At 36.3% G+C, this 16,914-nt stretch overlaps 1 protein-coding gene across 12 annotated transcripts in view; it reads left to right on the top strand.

The window, feature by feature from the left end:
- The window catches only part of WDR41 (WD repeat domain 41), a 165,954-nt gene that overhangs the window by 130,777 nt on the left and 18,263 nt on the right, over nt 1-16,914 (top strand). For all 12 annotated transcript variants that reach the window (XR_008698752.1, XM_055536627.1, XM_055536624.1 and 9 more), the window contains 5 exons: nt 6,651-6,699; nt 7,893-8,024; nt 10,828-10,890; nt 11,821-11,932; nt 16,227-16,289. Coding sequence is in view for 11 of the 12 variants with exons in the window: in XM_055536627.1 (XP_055392602.1) it covers nt 6,651-6,699; nt 7,893-8,024; nt 10,828-10,890; nt 11,821-11,932; nt 16,227-16,289 (419 nt within the window). In the remaining variant the exon portion in view is untranslated. The remainder of the gene's footprint in view (nt 1-6,650; nt 6,700-7,892; nt 8,025-10,827; nt 10,891-11,820; nt 11,933-16,226; nt 16,290-16,914) is intronic.

The following is a 16,914-nucleotide window of genomic DNA, read 5'->3' as shown; positions in this document are numbered from 1 at the left end:
GGTTGGTCATAACTTTTCTTCCAAGGAGTAAGCGTCTTTTAATTTCATGTCTGCAGTCACCATCTGCAGTGATTTTGGAGCCGAGAAAAATAAAGTCTGATACTGTTTCCACTGTTTCCCCATCTATTTACCATGAAGTGATGGGACCAGATGCCATGATCTTCATTTTCTGAATGTTGAGCTTTAGGCCAACTTTTTCACTCTCCTCTTTCACTTTCATCAAGAGGCGTTTTAGTTCCTCTTCACCTTCTGCCATAAGAGTGGTGTCATCTGCATATCTGAGGTTATTAATATTTCTGCCAGCAATCTTGATTCCAGCTTGTGCTTCCTCCAGCCCAGAGTTTCTCATGATGTACTCTGCATAGAAGTTAAATAAGCAGGGTGACAATATACAGCCTTGACATACTCCTTTTCCTATTTGGGACCAGTCTGTTGTTCCATGTCCATTTCGAACTGTTGCTTCCTGACCTGCATATAGGTTTCTCAAGAGGCAGGTCACGTGCTCTGGTATTCCCATCTCTTTCAGAATTTTCCAGCCCTTTTTTCATGCCAAGAAACAAGGACTATTTCTTAAGTCCTTTAAACCTGCTAGAGGTAATCAGAAATGTGTTAGACTGGAAAGTGCCATATTGGAAAGATAAATAAGTACGATAATTACTAAATTTCATTGATTCTAAAAAGCCTATTTTTGGTACTGTAACATCTCTAAAATTTGGATACATCATATAATTGGTGTCTTTCATTTATAACTAACAGCATTTTTCCTTAATAGTACATAAAATAATAGTATGTCTTACAATTGATGTCTTATATTTCTTTAGTACATTTTTAAACAATCACTGAATTTTAAGATCTTGAAATAAGAACCACATGTAATTGATTTTGGCATTTCCCTAACACATGATATGAAATCTTACTATTTTGTGTGTATCAGTAAAGAAGGATTTCTCTTAAAATCTTTAGACTTGAATGTTTGGGTTCTATTAATTTAGAGTGTTTAAAATTTTTTTTGTACATTATTATATGGCAGTATAGCCCCTATTTTTTCTTCCATTGACTATATTAAACATTATTGGCATTTAATTACTTCTTTTATTGTTCCTTACTTCTTTTCATAGTTATAGTGTATCTTGCTGTTAGGGATTCTTAGATTGAAGTTTCATTTCTCATTTGGAGATGGCTAAGAGTGTGTGCTTGACTGATGAGGATAAACTGATTTAAGATAAGCTGATACAGTGCTGCCGGTTTTCAGTTATCCATGCTAGGAGAATGGATAATTGTCATTTGTGAATGATCTTCCTTCCCTTTATTCGTTATTTTATGGCTGGTACTGGTATGTAGCAAAGTCAAACTGGTTTGCATTTTAAAGCTTCACGTTTCCTCTTTAGAGCAGGTAATAATAAATACTGAAACGGCAAAAACAAAAAAAGAAAAGGCACTAGAATATGAGAATTGAAAAGCCTGAATAATACACAAACTGGATAATTGACCTCTGAACGATAAAAAGAAAAAAATGGGCTGTGGATTCATGCATTACTATTGAGCATTGTTTAGATTTAACTTTTGTTCACCACTGATTGAATTAAAGTTTGAGATGAGATGCTCTGTGTCTCATTTCTAAACTCTCAACCGTTCAATCATCTCTCATTGTGAAGTCATGAGATTCAGACATGATAAAGCAATAATGAGAAGTTAAAAATCAGGGCTAGAAAAAAGTATATTTTAAACCTGTACTCTTCTAAAAGGGAGAAAAGCAATTATAAGAGTTTCAAGAATCAATAGAAATTGATATTTTATACCAAAGAAATCTTAAGACCTTGAGTTCTGCCCTCCCCTTCATCATGGTACAAGTAAAAAGAAATCAATAGCCCTAGAAACATAAACTGTTAAAGATTGACATCCAGCAGTATTTTTGATATTTAAGGCATTGCTTCGTATTCTGATTCAGACAGTCTGTGTAATTAAGCATAAGAAATTGTTTATAAAATTGTTTTCTTTTTAGTCTCCATATCTTTTATATATTTCATTTTGAAAACAGAATAAATGTTATGTATGGGTTTAAAAATAGTTCTTTGTATGGTTTCTATCTAGTTAACTAAGACATTTTAAAAGGTCCTTTCTGTTAAAAAGATAAGTAGTTCTTTATTAAAAATTACTAATGGACTCTGTCAGACTCTATTAGGCCAATTTCCCATCTCCTGGATAATCTCTTAGCTCCTGCAGTAGAAGATGTAATCAAAAGATTCTGCAGCAGGTACTGAGTATGGGAATTGTCAGAGCCAGTGAGGACAGTAGCTATATATGAGGCTTTGAAACCGAGCGTGAGAAATTTGAACTTGATGCTCAGTTTGGACTGTTAAGGGAAGTGTTACATGACTGAAGTAGGGAGACTATATGGATCTCTACAGGGTAAAATTCAATAGGACAGAGACTCTCAGGGCCAAAGTATTAATAGTTTTTGTGTCCTCAAGTATCAGTTCTCTGCTTTTCTCCCAATGGCGCGCACACAGCTCACAATGTTTACTTTAATGAAGATGTTTAAGGCATGCCCAGGTTTTTGTGAAAATACGCTGACAATCTTGCCTGGAAGTGCACATTTTCTGAACACCATAGCTGCTTGTGGAGTACCACTTATTAGTGGTTATTAACCATAACCAGATGCAGTTCATAGCTGGCTCTCAATAATACTACTTCCTTCTCTCCCATTCAGAAAAGCAAACTTTTGAATTCAAGTGAATAAAAAGTGATATTAGAAGAGCAACTTGGAATCGATTTTGATTCACTATGAGTTATTTACACGCTTGTGTAGTACATTATTAACAAATTAGTTGACATGGTTACAATGTGACTGCTGTATACCACTGTGTTGGGACACTGCTTGAGAACAATGCTATATTGATTTTATTATAATTCAGCCATTGTGATGAATAATCCTGTACAGATTATTTTTCTTTCTTTTTTTTTAATTTATTTTTTTTATTATTTATTTTTTTTTAAATTTTATTTTATTTTTAAACTTTACAAAATTGTATTAGTTTTGCCAAATGTCAAAATGAATCTGCCACAGGTATACATGTGTTCCCCATCCTGAACCCTCCTCCCTCCTCCCTCCCCATACCATCCCTCTGGGTCATCCCAGTGCACTAGCCCCAAGCATCCAGTATCGTGCATTGAACCTGGACTGGCAGCTCGTTTCATACATGCTATTTTACATGTTTCAGTGCCATTCTCCCAAATCTTCCCACCCTCTCCCTCTCCCACAGAGTCCATAAGACTGTTCTATACATCAGTGTCTCTTTTGCTGTCTCCTACACAGGGTTATTGATACCATCTTTCTAAATTCCATATATATGCGTTAGTATACTGTGTTTTTCTTTCTGGCTTACTTCACTCTGTATAATAGGCTCCAGTTTCATCCACCTCATTAGAACTGATTCAAATGTATTCTTTTTAATGGCTGAGTAATACTCCATTGTGTATATGTACCACAGCTTTCTTATCCATTCATCTGCCGATGGACATCTAGGTTGCTTCCATGTCCTGGCTGTTATAAACAGTGCTGCGATGAACATTGGGGTACACGTGTCTCTTTCCCTTCTGGTTTCCTCCGTGTGTATGCCCAGCAGTGGGATTGCTGGATCATAAGGCAGTTCTATTTCCAGTTTTTAAAGGAATCTCCACACTGTTCTCCATAGTGGCTGTACTAGTTTGCATTCCCACCAACAGTGGAAGAGGGTTCCCTTTTCTCCACACCCTCTCCAGCATTTATTACTTGTAGACTTTTGGATCGCAGCCATTCTGACTGTTGTGAAATGGTACCTCATAGTGTTTTTGATTTGCATTTCTCTGATAATGAGTGATGTTGAGCATCTTTTCATGTGTTTGTTAGCCATCTGTATGTCTTCTCTGGTGAAATGTCTATTTAGTTCTTTGGCCCATTTTTTGATTGGGTCATTTATTTTTCTGGAGTTGAGCTGTAGGAGTTGCTTGTATATTTTTGAGATTAGTTGTTTGTCAGTTGCTTCAACAATTTAGAGAAGAGCTAACACCTATCCTGCTCAAACTCTTCCAGAAAATTGCAGAGGAAGGTAAACTTCCAAACTCATTCTATGAGGCCACCATCACCCTAATACCAAAACCTGACAAAGATCCCACACAAAAAAGAAAACTACAGGCCAATATCACTGATGAACATAGATGCAAAAATCCTTAACAAAATTCTAGCAATCAGAATCCAACAACACATTAAAAAGATCATACACCATGACCAAGTGGGCTTTATCCCAGGGATGCAAGGATTCTTCAATATCCGCAAATCAATCAATGTAATACACCACATTAACAAATTGAAAAATAAAAACCATATGATTATCTCAATAGATGCAGAGAAAGCCTTTGACAAAATTCAACATCCATTTATGATAAAAACTCTCCAGAAAGCAGGAATAGAAGGAACATACCTCAACATAATAAAAGCTATATATGACAAACCCACAGCAAACATTATCCTCAGTGGTGAAAAATTGAAAGCATTTCCTCTAAAGTCAGGAACAAGACAAGGGTGCCCACTTTCACCATTACTATTCAACATAGTTTTGGAAGTTTTGGCCACAGCAATCAGAGCAGAAAAAGAAATAAAAGGAATCCAAATTGGAAAAGAAGAAGTAAAACTCTCACTGTTTGCAGATGACATGATCCTCTACATAGAAAACTCTAAAGACTCCACCAGAAAATTACTAGAACTAATCAATGACTATAGTAAAGTTGCAGGATATAAAATCAACACCCAGAAATCCCTTGCATTCCTATACACTAATAATGAGAAAACAGAAAGAGAAATTAAGGAAACAATTCCATTCACCATGGCAACGGAAAGAATAAAATACTTAGGAATATATCTACCTAAAGAAACTAAAGACCTATATATAGAAAACTATAAAACACTGGTGAAAGAAATCAAAGAGGACACTAATAGATGGAGAAATATACCATGTTCATGGATTGGAAGAATCAATATAGTGAAAATGAGTATACTACCCAAAGCAATTTATAGATTCAATGCAATCCCTATCAAGCTACCAATGGTATTCTTCACAGAGTTAGAACAAATAATTTCACAATTTGTATGGAAATACAAAAAACCTCGAATAGCCAAAGCGATCTTGAGAAAGAAGAATGGAACTGGAGGAATCAACCTACCTGACTTCAGGCTCTACTACAAAGCCACATTTATCAAGACAGTGTGGTACTGGCACAAAGACAGAAATATAGATCAATGGAACAAAATAGAAAGCCCAGAGATAAATTCACGCACATATGGACACCTTATCTTTGACAAAGGAGGCAAGAATATACAATGGATTAAAGACAATCTCTTTAACAAGTGGTGCTGGGAAATCTGGTCAACCACTTGTAAAAGAATGAAACTAGAACACTTTCTAACACCATACACAAAAATAAACTCAAAATGGATTAAAGATCTAAACGTAAGACCAGAAACTATAAAACTCCTAGAGGAGAACATAGGCAAAACACTCTCTGACATACATCACAGCAGGATCCTCTATGACCCACCTCCCAGAATATTGGAAATAAAAGCAAAAATAAACAAATGGGACCTAATTAACCTTAAAAGCTTCTGCACATCAAAGGAAACTATTAGCAAGGTGAAAAGACAGCCTTCAGAATGGGAGAAAATAATAGCAAATGAAGCAACTGACAAACAGATTATTTTTCTTGATAGTGTTTGTATCATGGTTATCTTCTACTCTACCAAGTATAGATGGTTGGTTTTTGATCTGTAGTGAATGGATGGTAAAGAGTAGAGAAAAGCTATAATTTAGTTCATTACAATTCTTTTTTTATGCCAAGAAGCAAACTTACCTTTACCTTTTTCAAGAATATTCATTAAAAAAAAAAAAAAAAAAACAGAAACCAAACTTTCCAAACCAAAGGACATGAAAGGGAGATGGGATATTTATGTGGAAAGACCACAGAACTGAGAGGAACAAAGGAGAGATACTGGCTTTAAATATAGTAGAGTTAAAATATCTAAATACCTTTACCTAGAATATAAGGAATCTAAGGACAAGATTCCTTTGGTCTACTTCTGGGATATCACTTCTGCCACTGTAGCTTTTCCTCAGCTTGGTTTCATGTCACTTCAGGGTTTAATCATATAATTTTAAAGGAAGGACTTTAACGATCACTTATAGATCTCCCTTATTCTTAGTCTACCAGTTATTATAATTCTCTGAATGGTCTTATTCATTTTTGGATTTGCTATACCTGACACAAAAATTAGAAAGTATTCTATAAAGATTTATTAAGTTGGCTTAAAGAACTTAATGTGCATTGATATTAGTAAGTCAGAATGCTATTAATAAAGTCTGATAATTCTTTTTTAAAAAATTTATTCTTATTTATTTGACTGCGTCAGGCCTTTGTTGTGGCATGCAAACTCTTAGTTCTGGCACGTGGGGTCTAGTTGCCCAACCAGGGATTGAACTCAGGGCTCCTGCATTGGGAGCAAGGAGTCTTAGCTACTGGACCACCAGGGAAGTCCCTAACGTCTGATTAGTCTTAGTAATTTTAGCACTTAAATATCATCAGTAATTTTTTGTTTTTCTTGACCTTTTTTCTCTGACCAGATTTGCATCTGCTGGTGATGATGGAACTGTAGTTGTGTGGAATGCCCAGGTGTGTATTGCTTCTATGTGGATTATGTAACACAGACATGACTCTGTTCTTGAGTATGCATTCATAAACATTACCTGGAGATGAGACTGCATACCAGTAGACTGAGCCGAATTAATGTTTGAAAAGGGCTGCTTAGGATGAATCCATTTACAGTGAGGACCAATGTTTCATAATAGAGTTTTTTATTTAAGATTTTTCCTGAGAAACAAATGCTAAATTATGAAAATAAATGTCTTAATTTTAATTAAGCAAAATTTAAGTTAGCAGCTATGTACTGATTCTGAAAATGAATCAGGTGTTGATTTTTGTGAGAGACAGTTTTTTCCAAATTGACAATTTTTTCTGAATTTTTCTAAATTGTGTGACAGCATAATATTCTTCACATGTTTCACTTTAATAGTAATGTAATAAAAGGTTTATTTTTTAAAAATATTTAAGGCTTTACCAAATTTCTCTAGGTCCTCTCTCCCTAATCCTTGGATTCTCAAAGTATTCTCTTGGGAAGCATTTATCTCCTCACCCTTGTTTGGATTGTTACCTATTCTGACTCCATCAGATCCTCATTTTTCAATGGCTTTGCCTGTGATGGACACAGTTTAACATTACATTCATCACATACATCATGAAATCCTGCAACCTTGGAGAGATTTGAAATTTATGTTGCATTTTCCTTGCATTTTTGTATTTAGTACTTGGGAAGTCAGAGACTGATGGATGAAGACATTGGATGGATGGGAATAGCTGTTGATGTTAAATAGAGTCAATACTGACTTTATGAGTGGTTGATATATTATTGGGTATCTACATCCAATTGTTACTGTTTGTTGACTTTTATTCTGCAATGTTATAAGATGGAGATAATAAATATTTGGATAATGAAGACTCCCTATATTTTCTCTGCTAAGTTACTGATATTTTATACTTAATTTACACAATTATAATCTTAAAACCAAATGGAAAGAGTATTCCTTAAAGTTTCCTATAACAATCTGCTATTTTCTATTAGAAAATAATTAAAATTATTTAAGCCTACTTTTTTAGCATCTGTTTAGATTCTGTTGCTTAAATTATAAATTCTAAGTAATTTCAGATGGAATGTATGTATTTTCTAACTGGTGGTTTTGCTTAATGTTGTCATTTAAGACTAAGTTATAAAATATAAAGTACTGTTAACATTTTTATTGATATTTCAGACAGGAGAAAAACTTCTGGAACTCAATGGACACACTCAAAAGATAACAGCTATTATTACATTGCCTTGTTTGGAAACTTGTGAAGAAAAAAATCACCTGATCTTGACAGCCTCTGCTGATAGAACAGTCATTGTATCCTTGAATCTAGAACCAAGTGAAACAGCTGTGGTGATCCCAGGGACCAGGACATACATAGTAGACTTGACCCTCCTGAGGCCTGTCTGTACATTCACGATTCAGCAAAAATGGTTTTGTTCTAGCCTTCATAAGACGCTTCTTGAAAGTATTAGGTGTCTGAAAAAAATTAGATTTGAAGTAGCAAGTTAAGACTTATTGTTGATGGAAACTCCATAACTAAAGCTGTTCTTCCCAGCTTTATATAAAATTACAAAAGATGGAGGAAATGAAAGAATGTAGGCTTAAAAATACTTATCATCTCAGTTTGCTTTTCAATTTAGAGAAACAAAGATGAGTTGAACCAGAGAATAATTCACATTTTCTTATACGCTTATTGTACAGCAAAAGAAACTTAATGGTCCCAACCCATAAGAACCTTCTGACAGTCTCAGTCTGGCAGAAAAGTGAATTAGCATGTGCTCAGTGTTTTATATGGAGAAGGCAATGGCACCCCACTCCAGTACTCTTGCCTGGAGAATCCCATGGACGGAGGAGCCTGGTGGGCTGCAGTCCATGGGGTCGCGAAGAGTCGGACACGACTGAGCGACTTCCCTTTCACTTTTCACTGTCATGCATTGGAGAAGGAAATGGCAACCCACTCCAGTGTTCTTGCCTGGAGAATCCCAGGGACGGGGAGGCTGGTGGGCTGCCGTCTATGGGGTCACACATAGTCGGACACGACTGAAGTGACTGAGCAGCAGCAGCAGTGTTTTATATATTTAGTATTTTAAAACAATTTAAAAATGTAAATTACCTTCCCTCCTTATACTTTGAGTTGAAAATTTAAGATATAACAGCCATAGTAAAGTTTTATAAATTGCATGTATGTGCCAGGCATTGTTTTGTTTTGCATTTATTAACCCATTTAACCCTTATAATAAGTATTTTTATTATTTTCATTTATAAATAAGAAAAGAGGGGCACAGAGAGGTTAAGTAAATGGCCCGAGTTCATGCAGCCTGTATAGGGCCAAAGGCAGTAGTCTGACTGCAGAGTCAGCGCTCTGAATCACTATGTGATACTGCTTTCATAAAATATTTTTCTTAAACAAAGTTAGCCTTTTTATATTTGTATGAGGAATTTAATCTGTGAAGGCTATAGCTAATCTTTCATTGCCTTTTTTTTTTTTTAAGTGTCATAGAATAGCTTTAAAAAGTCTGTGCTTATCTGAGAATTCTATTTAAATAACTTCAGGTGTTAGTGAAGTTGAGTTTTGGAGTAAGCCCAAAGGTGTAGGTGTTTCTTAGGCTTCTATAGAACGAAGACATACTTTATGACACACTTTAAATAAGCTTGTCAGCCGAAGTGATTTTTAGACAGATTGCCAATAGGTGGTAGAAATTCACAAAAAGATTTAGGTGGAGATAAAATGATACACTGTGGTGATTACAGTGTTGCATAATCAGGGGCATAAAATGCACTTTAGTATGTTTAGGTCACAATAGCTTTACTACCATTGTTCTATTGAAGCACATGTTATTTTATGGACTGAAGCTATTTTTTGTTTCAGTATCAGTATAATCTCTGCAAAAATAGAATATAAAATTCTTTTTATTAGACTGCTTCTTAAGTACTAGAATACTATTTAGCTGCTAAGTCACTTCAGTCGTGTCCGACTCTGTGCGACCCCATAGATGGCAGCCCACCAGGCTCTGCCGTCCCTGGGATTCTCCAGGCAAGAACACTGGAGTCGGTTGTCATTTCCTTCTCCAGTGCATGAAAGTGAAAAATGAAAGTGAAGTCACTCAGTCATGTCTGACTCTTCACGACCCCATGGACTGAAGCCTACCAGGCTCCTCCGTCCATGGGATTTTCCAGGCAAGAGTACTGGAGTCGGTTGCCATTGCCTTCTCCTATACTATTTAGAGATAATTGTTAAAATTACTATTACAGGACGTACATGGGTAACTGGACAATATCAGTATAAACTTTAACGGTAAATGCTAGTATAGAGTAATTTCCTTTGCTGAATGACTTTTCTTGTTAAAAATAATTTCAGGTTGCTTTGTTAGTAGTTCCATTTATTCAGATGAATTTTAAATTTACCATGCTTGGGTATTTGCTATTAACGAACTTCATTAACTAAATGCTGAGGGTAGATTTTTTTTTTTGTCAAATTATAATCTTAAGAGTCTATATATGTGTGTGTATATACATATTTATATGTAAATATGTTCTCATATAAAGTGTATATCTTACCATAGGAAATGGTATGAAAAATTTGAAAATTGTTATGTTCCTTAAGTCAAACTAATCTTGGACCTTTTATGAGAGGTCTTGAAATTATTTTAAATATGGATATAGGTATTTGGTTACTGTCTTCTTTGAATTAAGATAACTAGTAAAATCATGCCAGGCATGTTGAGGGAGCTTTCAGTTAATGTTAATTAATGGATGTGATAGTTTTTAGTATGAATATTTTATGTTCAGTGTTTATTAGATTATGGTAGACTGTTTTGGAGAGTAAAAGTTAAATTTTTTATAGTTGCAATATTTAATGCTTATAAAGATTTGATATTCAGGCCATTCATTCTGTTGGTATTTTCAAATGGTTTTATAGTAAAATTCACATCAAACTTATTTTAGATTATAAGCTTGCTATGCTAAGTTGATTTTTGTAATAGTATAAACACAAAGTACTTTATGCTTTGTATATTTTCTACATAAAATGTGTAATATTTGTAATTTAATTATTAGAAAAGTTATCTCATAATTTTTTGAAATTCTGCTTAGAAATTATTTCTTAACATAAATTTAGGAATGGGATTGTGATACCGGTAGACAAGTTCAGAAAGTGTCATGCTTCCAGTCTACTGTAAAGGTAAAATCTTAATCAGATACTTTATGGTAATAATCTTTTTATTTCAGAAAAAGTTATCTAATGATTTAGATGAAATTATTTTTTTAGGTTTTAAAAATTATTTCTTCTGCACATATCTACAGCTATTTCATTCTTCTAAGACTAGATTTTGGGGAGTATGCATATTAAATGCTAGAATGTTTGAATTTTAAATTAGAGCAAGAGGTGAATCTCTATAGTAAGATAAGGAAAAATGTAGTACCTAGTATGTTTCTAGTCGGAGAAGGCAGTGGCACCCCACTCCAGTACTCTTGCCTGGAAAATCCCGTGGATGGAGGAGCCTGGTAGCTGCAGTCCATGGGGTCGCGAAGAGTCGGACACGACTGAGGGTCTTAGCAGCAGCAGCAGCCGCAGTGTGTTTCTAGTTGGTAATTCTAGGAAGGGATACTACTTTCCAAGTGATACGGCAGTAGCTTGTCTTTTTTTTGTTGTTCTTTGTTTTAGCTTTAAACTTGAAACACGGAGCTATTTGTGCCTCACTATCTGTTTTCTGTAAAATCATAATTTAGTAGTAGTTACTTATTTCCAGAACAAAATCTTTTGTGGCTAATTGGTGGCTGGCTACTCTAAGGTTCATTTTATAAACATACTAATTGGGGCTTATTATTGATAGAAACTCTGCTACAGGTTGGGGAAACAAACTTGGATAAGACTTGGTTACTTGCATTCCTATAGAAGAAATTACCTTAGATGGTCTCAGAAAGTGCTACTGTTTTTCAGTAATTTCAGCAGGCTTGGGGAAAGATACTAGTAAAATGAAATAGTGTTTCCTCATTTACTTTGAAGATTACTGATCTCTTGAAGGGAAAGGGTATCAACTTGTGGACATATTTTAAAACCACTGAATGCTTGAATTTCTAAACTGATAAATATTTTGTATGAATTTTACAGTGTTTAGCTGTTCTTCAGAGACTAGATGTTTGGCTCTCTGGTGGGAATGATCTGTGTGTGTGGAACCGAAAATTAGATCTTCTGTGTAAGACGAGTCACCTTTCTGATACAGGTAAAAACAAATCAAGGTACTTGTGAACCATGCTAGACACTAAAGTAAAGACACAGTGAATCTTCAAAGAGACTTTCCATGAATACAACAGTAATATAGGAGCTTTTCTTTTTAATTCCGAATATAAAATGTCATATTTTCCAATTCAGGTGAAGGGTTGTGTGAGATATATTTCCATTTCAAATTGGAAGGAAAAGATTTCCCCTGTTTTGGCTTCTTCACCCCTTCTAACAGAATTTCTCAAAAGTGAACAAGAAAACCCTTTTCTTACATGTTCCTAGACCATGTCCTAAACTGAGTTTACCTGGAAACAGATCTTTATGACTTTACAAAAGTATTTTCTTCATTTGTGGGGTCATCAGACTTTGCATAGAGTCCTAAGGATGCCCTCATTTTACAGTTGGTTTTACTAAGGAAATTTCATTCATGTGAAAATGTAAAAACAGAATTCTGTTTTCTCAGAAAAAAATCAGTTTTGACTTAACATTGGTATCAAGGAACTTAAAGAATAAAAATTTATTCAGAATAAAAATATTTAAGTATAAATGAGTAAATTTAAATGACAGTAACCTTAAAATGAACTGAACTGAACCTTAAAATCATGTGATCCACTATTAACTATTTTTGTTTCTAAAAGTAATGAAATGAACCCATGGTCATCCTTGAAAGAATACAGGCATACCTTGTTTAATCGCACTTTGCTTTATTTGGCTTTGCAGATGATGCATTTTTTACAAATTGTTTGTGGCAACTCTGCATCATGCAAGTCTTTTGGCACCATTTTTCCGGAAGCATTTGTCCACTTTGTGTTTCTGTCACATTGTGGTAATTCTTGAAATATTTCACGCCCTCCAACAGCAAAAAGAATGACTACCTGAAGGCTCAGCTAATTGTTAATATTTTTTTAGCAATAAAGTGTTTTACAGTTAAGGTACATACATTGTCTTTTAGACATAATACTATTGCACATTTAATAGATGACAGTATAATGTTAACAACTATTATCAGTTCAGTTCAGTCACTCAGTCATGTCCGACTCTTTGCAACCCCAGGCACTGAAGCATGCTAGGCTTCCCTGTCCATCCCCAATTTCTGGAGCCTGCTCAAACTCATGTCCATTGAATCAGTGATGCCATCCAGCCATCTCATCCTCTGTCGTCCCCTTCTCCTCCTGCCCCCAATCCCTCCCAGCATCAGGGTCTTTTCCAATGAGTCAGTTCTTGGCATCAGGTGGCCAAAGTATTGGAGTTTCAGCTTTAGCATCTGTCCTTCCAATGAATATTCAGTACTGATTTCCTTTAGGATGGACTGGTTTGATCTCCTTGCAGTCCAAGGGACTCTCAAGAGTCTTCTCTAACACCACAGTTCAAAAGCATCAATTCTTTGGTGCTCAGCCTTCTTTGTAGTCCAACTCTCACATCCATATATGACTACTGGAAAAACCATAGTTTTGACTAGATGAATCTTTGTCAGAAAAGTAATGTCTCTGCTTTTTAATATGCTGCCTAGGTTGGTCACAGCTTTTCTAACAAGGAGCAAGCATCTTTTAATTTCATGGCTGCAGTCACCATCTGCAGAGATTTTAGAGCCCAAGAAAATAAAGTCTGTCACTGTTTCCATTGTTTCCCCATCTATTTGCCACAAAGTGATGGGACCAGATGCCATGATCTTAGTTTTTTGAATGTTGAGTTTTATGCCAGCTTTTTCACTACTGTTATATGCAGTGGGAAATTAAAACGTTTGTGTGAGTTGCTTTACTGTGATAATTGCTTTATTTCGGTGGTCAGGAACCAAACCCAAAATATTTCCAAGGTATGCCTGTGTTATTAAAGCATATTATTGTTGTCTTAGAGTAGTAGGAGCCCTGTGAGTTGAATTTACACTTCTTTATTGGAACTAGCTTATCTCCACATGGGTATTATAAAATACTAGAAAAATAATATAATGTCTTAATAAAACTAAATCCCTACCTTACTAGGATTTATAGTTTAACTTCTCAGTTCACCACTTGATCACTAGTAATCTTGTTTGTAGTGGTAAAGAACACCCTGCCAATGCAGGAGACATAAGAGTGTGCGGTCAATCCCTGGGTCAGGAGGATCCCCTAGAGGAGGACATGGCAACCCACTCCAGTATTCTTGCCTGGAGAATCCCATGGACAGAAGGGCCAGGCAGGCTACAGTCCATAGCGTTGCAAAGAGCCAGACACGAATGAAGTGACTTAGCATGCACGCACACATGTTGTAAAATACTGAAATCAGGGCTAAAGAGGACCTTTTGCATGTTAATGGAAATAATCACCTGTTATTGCAATTCCCCTTCTTTGCAAATTAGCTTCGAGTACTGTACTTTAAATAGTTACAGTATTGCCCTGTTTATCAGTAAGAGATAGCAGTAAACCTTTGAGAAAATTGGCTAGAAAGCTTTTAAAAGACCTTAAGTTGCCATTGGTGAGCTTTTTGTGATTTGGATTTTCCAAATTACCGGATACCAAATAGTTAGCAGTACTATTAGATCCTTACTTTATGAAACTCCTTTCACTAAGCCTTGCTTGATTTATGGGCTGGCAGGGCTTTTGCTGCTGCTGCTGCTAAGTCGCTTCAGTCGTGTCCGACTCTGTGCAACCCCATAGACGGCAGCCCACCAGGCTCCCCCATCCCTGGGATTCTCCAGGCAAGAACACTGGAGTGGGTTGCCATTGCCTTCTCCAATGCATGAAAGTGAAAAGTGAAAGTGAAGTCGCTCAGTAGTGTCTGACTCTTAGCGACCCCATGGACTGCAGCCCACCAGGCTCCTCCGTCCATGGGATTCTCCAGGCAAGAGGACTGGAGTGGGGTGCCATTGAGGGACAATTATTATGTGTTTGGAAATAAGCAAAAATAATCTTAGTATGATAAAATGGAAGGAGCCTTGGACTAGAAAACAGGACATCCATGCCCTTTCCATCACTATGGTCTGTGATTCTGTGCATTAAGTTGCTGCTGCTGCTGCTGCTAAGTCGCTTCAGTCGTGTCCGACTCTGTGCGGCCCCAGAGACATCAGCCCACGAGGCTCCCCTGTCCCTGGGATTCTCCAGGCAAGAACACTGGAGTGGGTTGCCATTTCCTTCTCCCGTGCCTGAAAGGGAAAAGTGGAAGTGAAGTCGCTCAGTCATGCCCGACTCGTAGCGACCCCATGGACTGCAGCCTACCAGGCTCCTCTGTCCATGGGATTTTCCAGGCAAGAGTACTGGAGTGGGGTGCCATTGCCTTCTCCGGCATTAAGTTGCTACTTCTGGATTATTGAGTTTACAGTAATTTTATTTCATAAATAATCAACATTTTTTTGACAAGCTGTTTTCTGCATCTGGAATTCTCTGCTGTTCTCCCTCCCCCTGCTCTCCTCTCTCTCCTACTTCTTTATCCTGTACACTGCTGCTCCCGTTTCTCCTTCTCTACCATCAATGCCCTGTCCTTGACCATGGAAAAATATAAAACATATTGGTAAAACCTATGTGGAAGAAAGATGTTGGCCAGAAATACTCCCCGAGTGGGAAGGTAAAGCAGATGAGAATGTTTTCCCAATTAGCATATGTGTTATGAATTACTGTATAAAAATTACATATATTTTATAAGGGAAAAGTTAACTTTAATAAACAAGTTTTGTGCCAACAGATATGGTAATTCTAAATCTAACACTTGAATTCTTTAATTATTGCTGACAAAAGTGATAATTATAACGTATCTTACAGAAGTTGTGGTTATCCTAAAATCATTTCATGATTCAGCTATAAAAAATGTACTTAGCACTGTATGCTTAATAAGTGAAATGTAATATAATGTTGAATCTGATTATTCTAGTAATACAAGGAATTTTGTAAATGTACTGATCGATTATAAACATACTATTTGAAGGCCAGTTTCTTTGTTGTTGACTCTTGGCTCATTTATTTGCTGCCAGGGAGTTCACCCAGGCTTCTTCAATTTACATTGAGGAAAAATGCCAATTTTGTATTCCATTTGAGCTAGCCATCTTGTAAATGGCAATGATGATTATCTTAAGGGGTCCCTGGTAAATAAGTTTGCCATAATAATACAAATATTCAAAGAGAATTTTCTACCCTTAATAAATCAATAAAAACTTCGAGAGATCTTACTGACTTTTCACAAAGTTGTTTTCACATGCAAGTGTGATGTAGCGCATTGTGTGAGCTTTATTGTTACCATCCCCTTTGAAGAAATGACTAATATAAATCTGAAAATGTTTTTGATCTAATCTATTAAGAAAATAATTTAACTTTTCTATGTTTATGAAGGGATCAGCGCTTTGATTGAAATACCTAAGCACTGTGTTGTGGCAGCAGCTGGCAAAGAACTGAGTGAGTATGACTTTCTCCCCCTTCATTTCTTCTTTTTTAAAATTGTAAACTAGCCTTGTGTAAACATTTCGGAAAGACTAATTTGACTTTTTATTTAAAGGACATCTTTGCCCGCCCCAGTCTTGACCTCCTGGAATTACTGAAGTGGTGTGGAACCTGAGACTTATCAGGATGTTAGGTCGGCTCTTGTGCCACGCTTGGTCTAGCATAGGCAAGTGGGCAAGGTAGCCCCACTCCTCTGATGCTGGAGGGCTGTTTACATCCCAGTCCTCTCCGTTGATGACCCACACTCGCTCACTCAGCAAAAACTTGAGCTACATAAAACACCACCGACATTCTGAAAACTAAAAACGAGTTGGGTTTGGAAGAGGGTTATTATGGGAGCTGAGTAAGACAGGAGCTGTGGAAACCAGGGTGGGACCTGTCTTCTTGGAGGGTGAAGTTTGTGCCATTTCCCTCAGAGTAGTGGGATGGCAGGAGGGAGAATGAGAGGATGTGGTAAATGTACTGATTATAAACATGCCATTTGAAGGCCAGTCTCTTACTGCTGACTGTTGGCTCACTTATTTACTGCCAGCAGTCTGCAGTTTAAAAAAAACCAAACCTATTATGCTCATTACCTTAT

This window comes from Bubalus kerabau, chromosome 10, assembly GCF_029407905.1.
Source record: "Bubalus kerabau isolate K-KA32 ecotype Philippines breed swamp buffalo chromosome 10, PCC_UOA_SB_1v2, whole genome shotgun sequence".
In the NCBI taxonomy this organism is placed as follows: domain Eukaryota; kingdom Metazoa; phylum Chordata; class Mammalia; order Artiodactyla; family Bovidae; genus Bubalus; species Bubalus kerabau.
The sequence above is the reverse complement of the archived record's forward strand: the minus strand, read 5'-3'. Positions and strand labels throughout refer to the sequence as shown.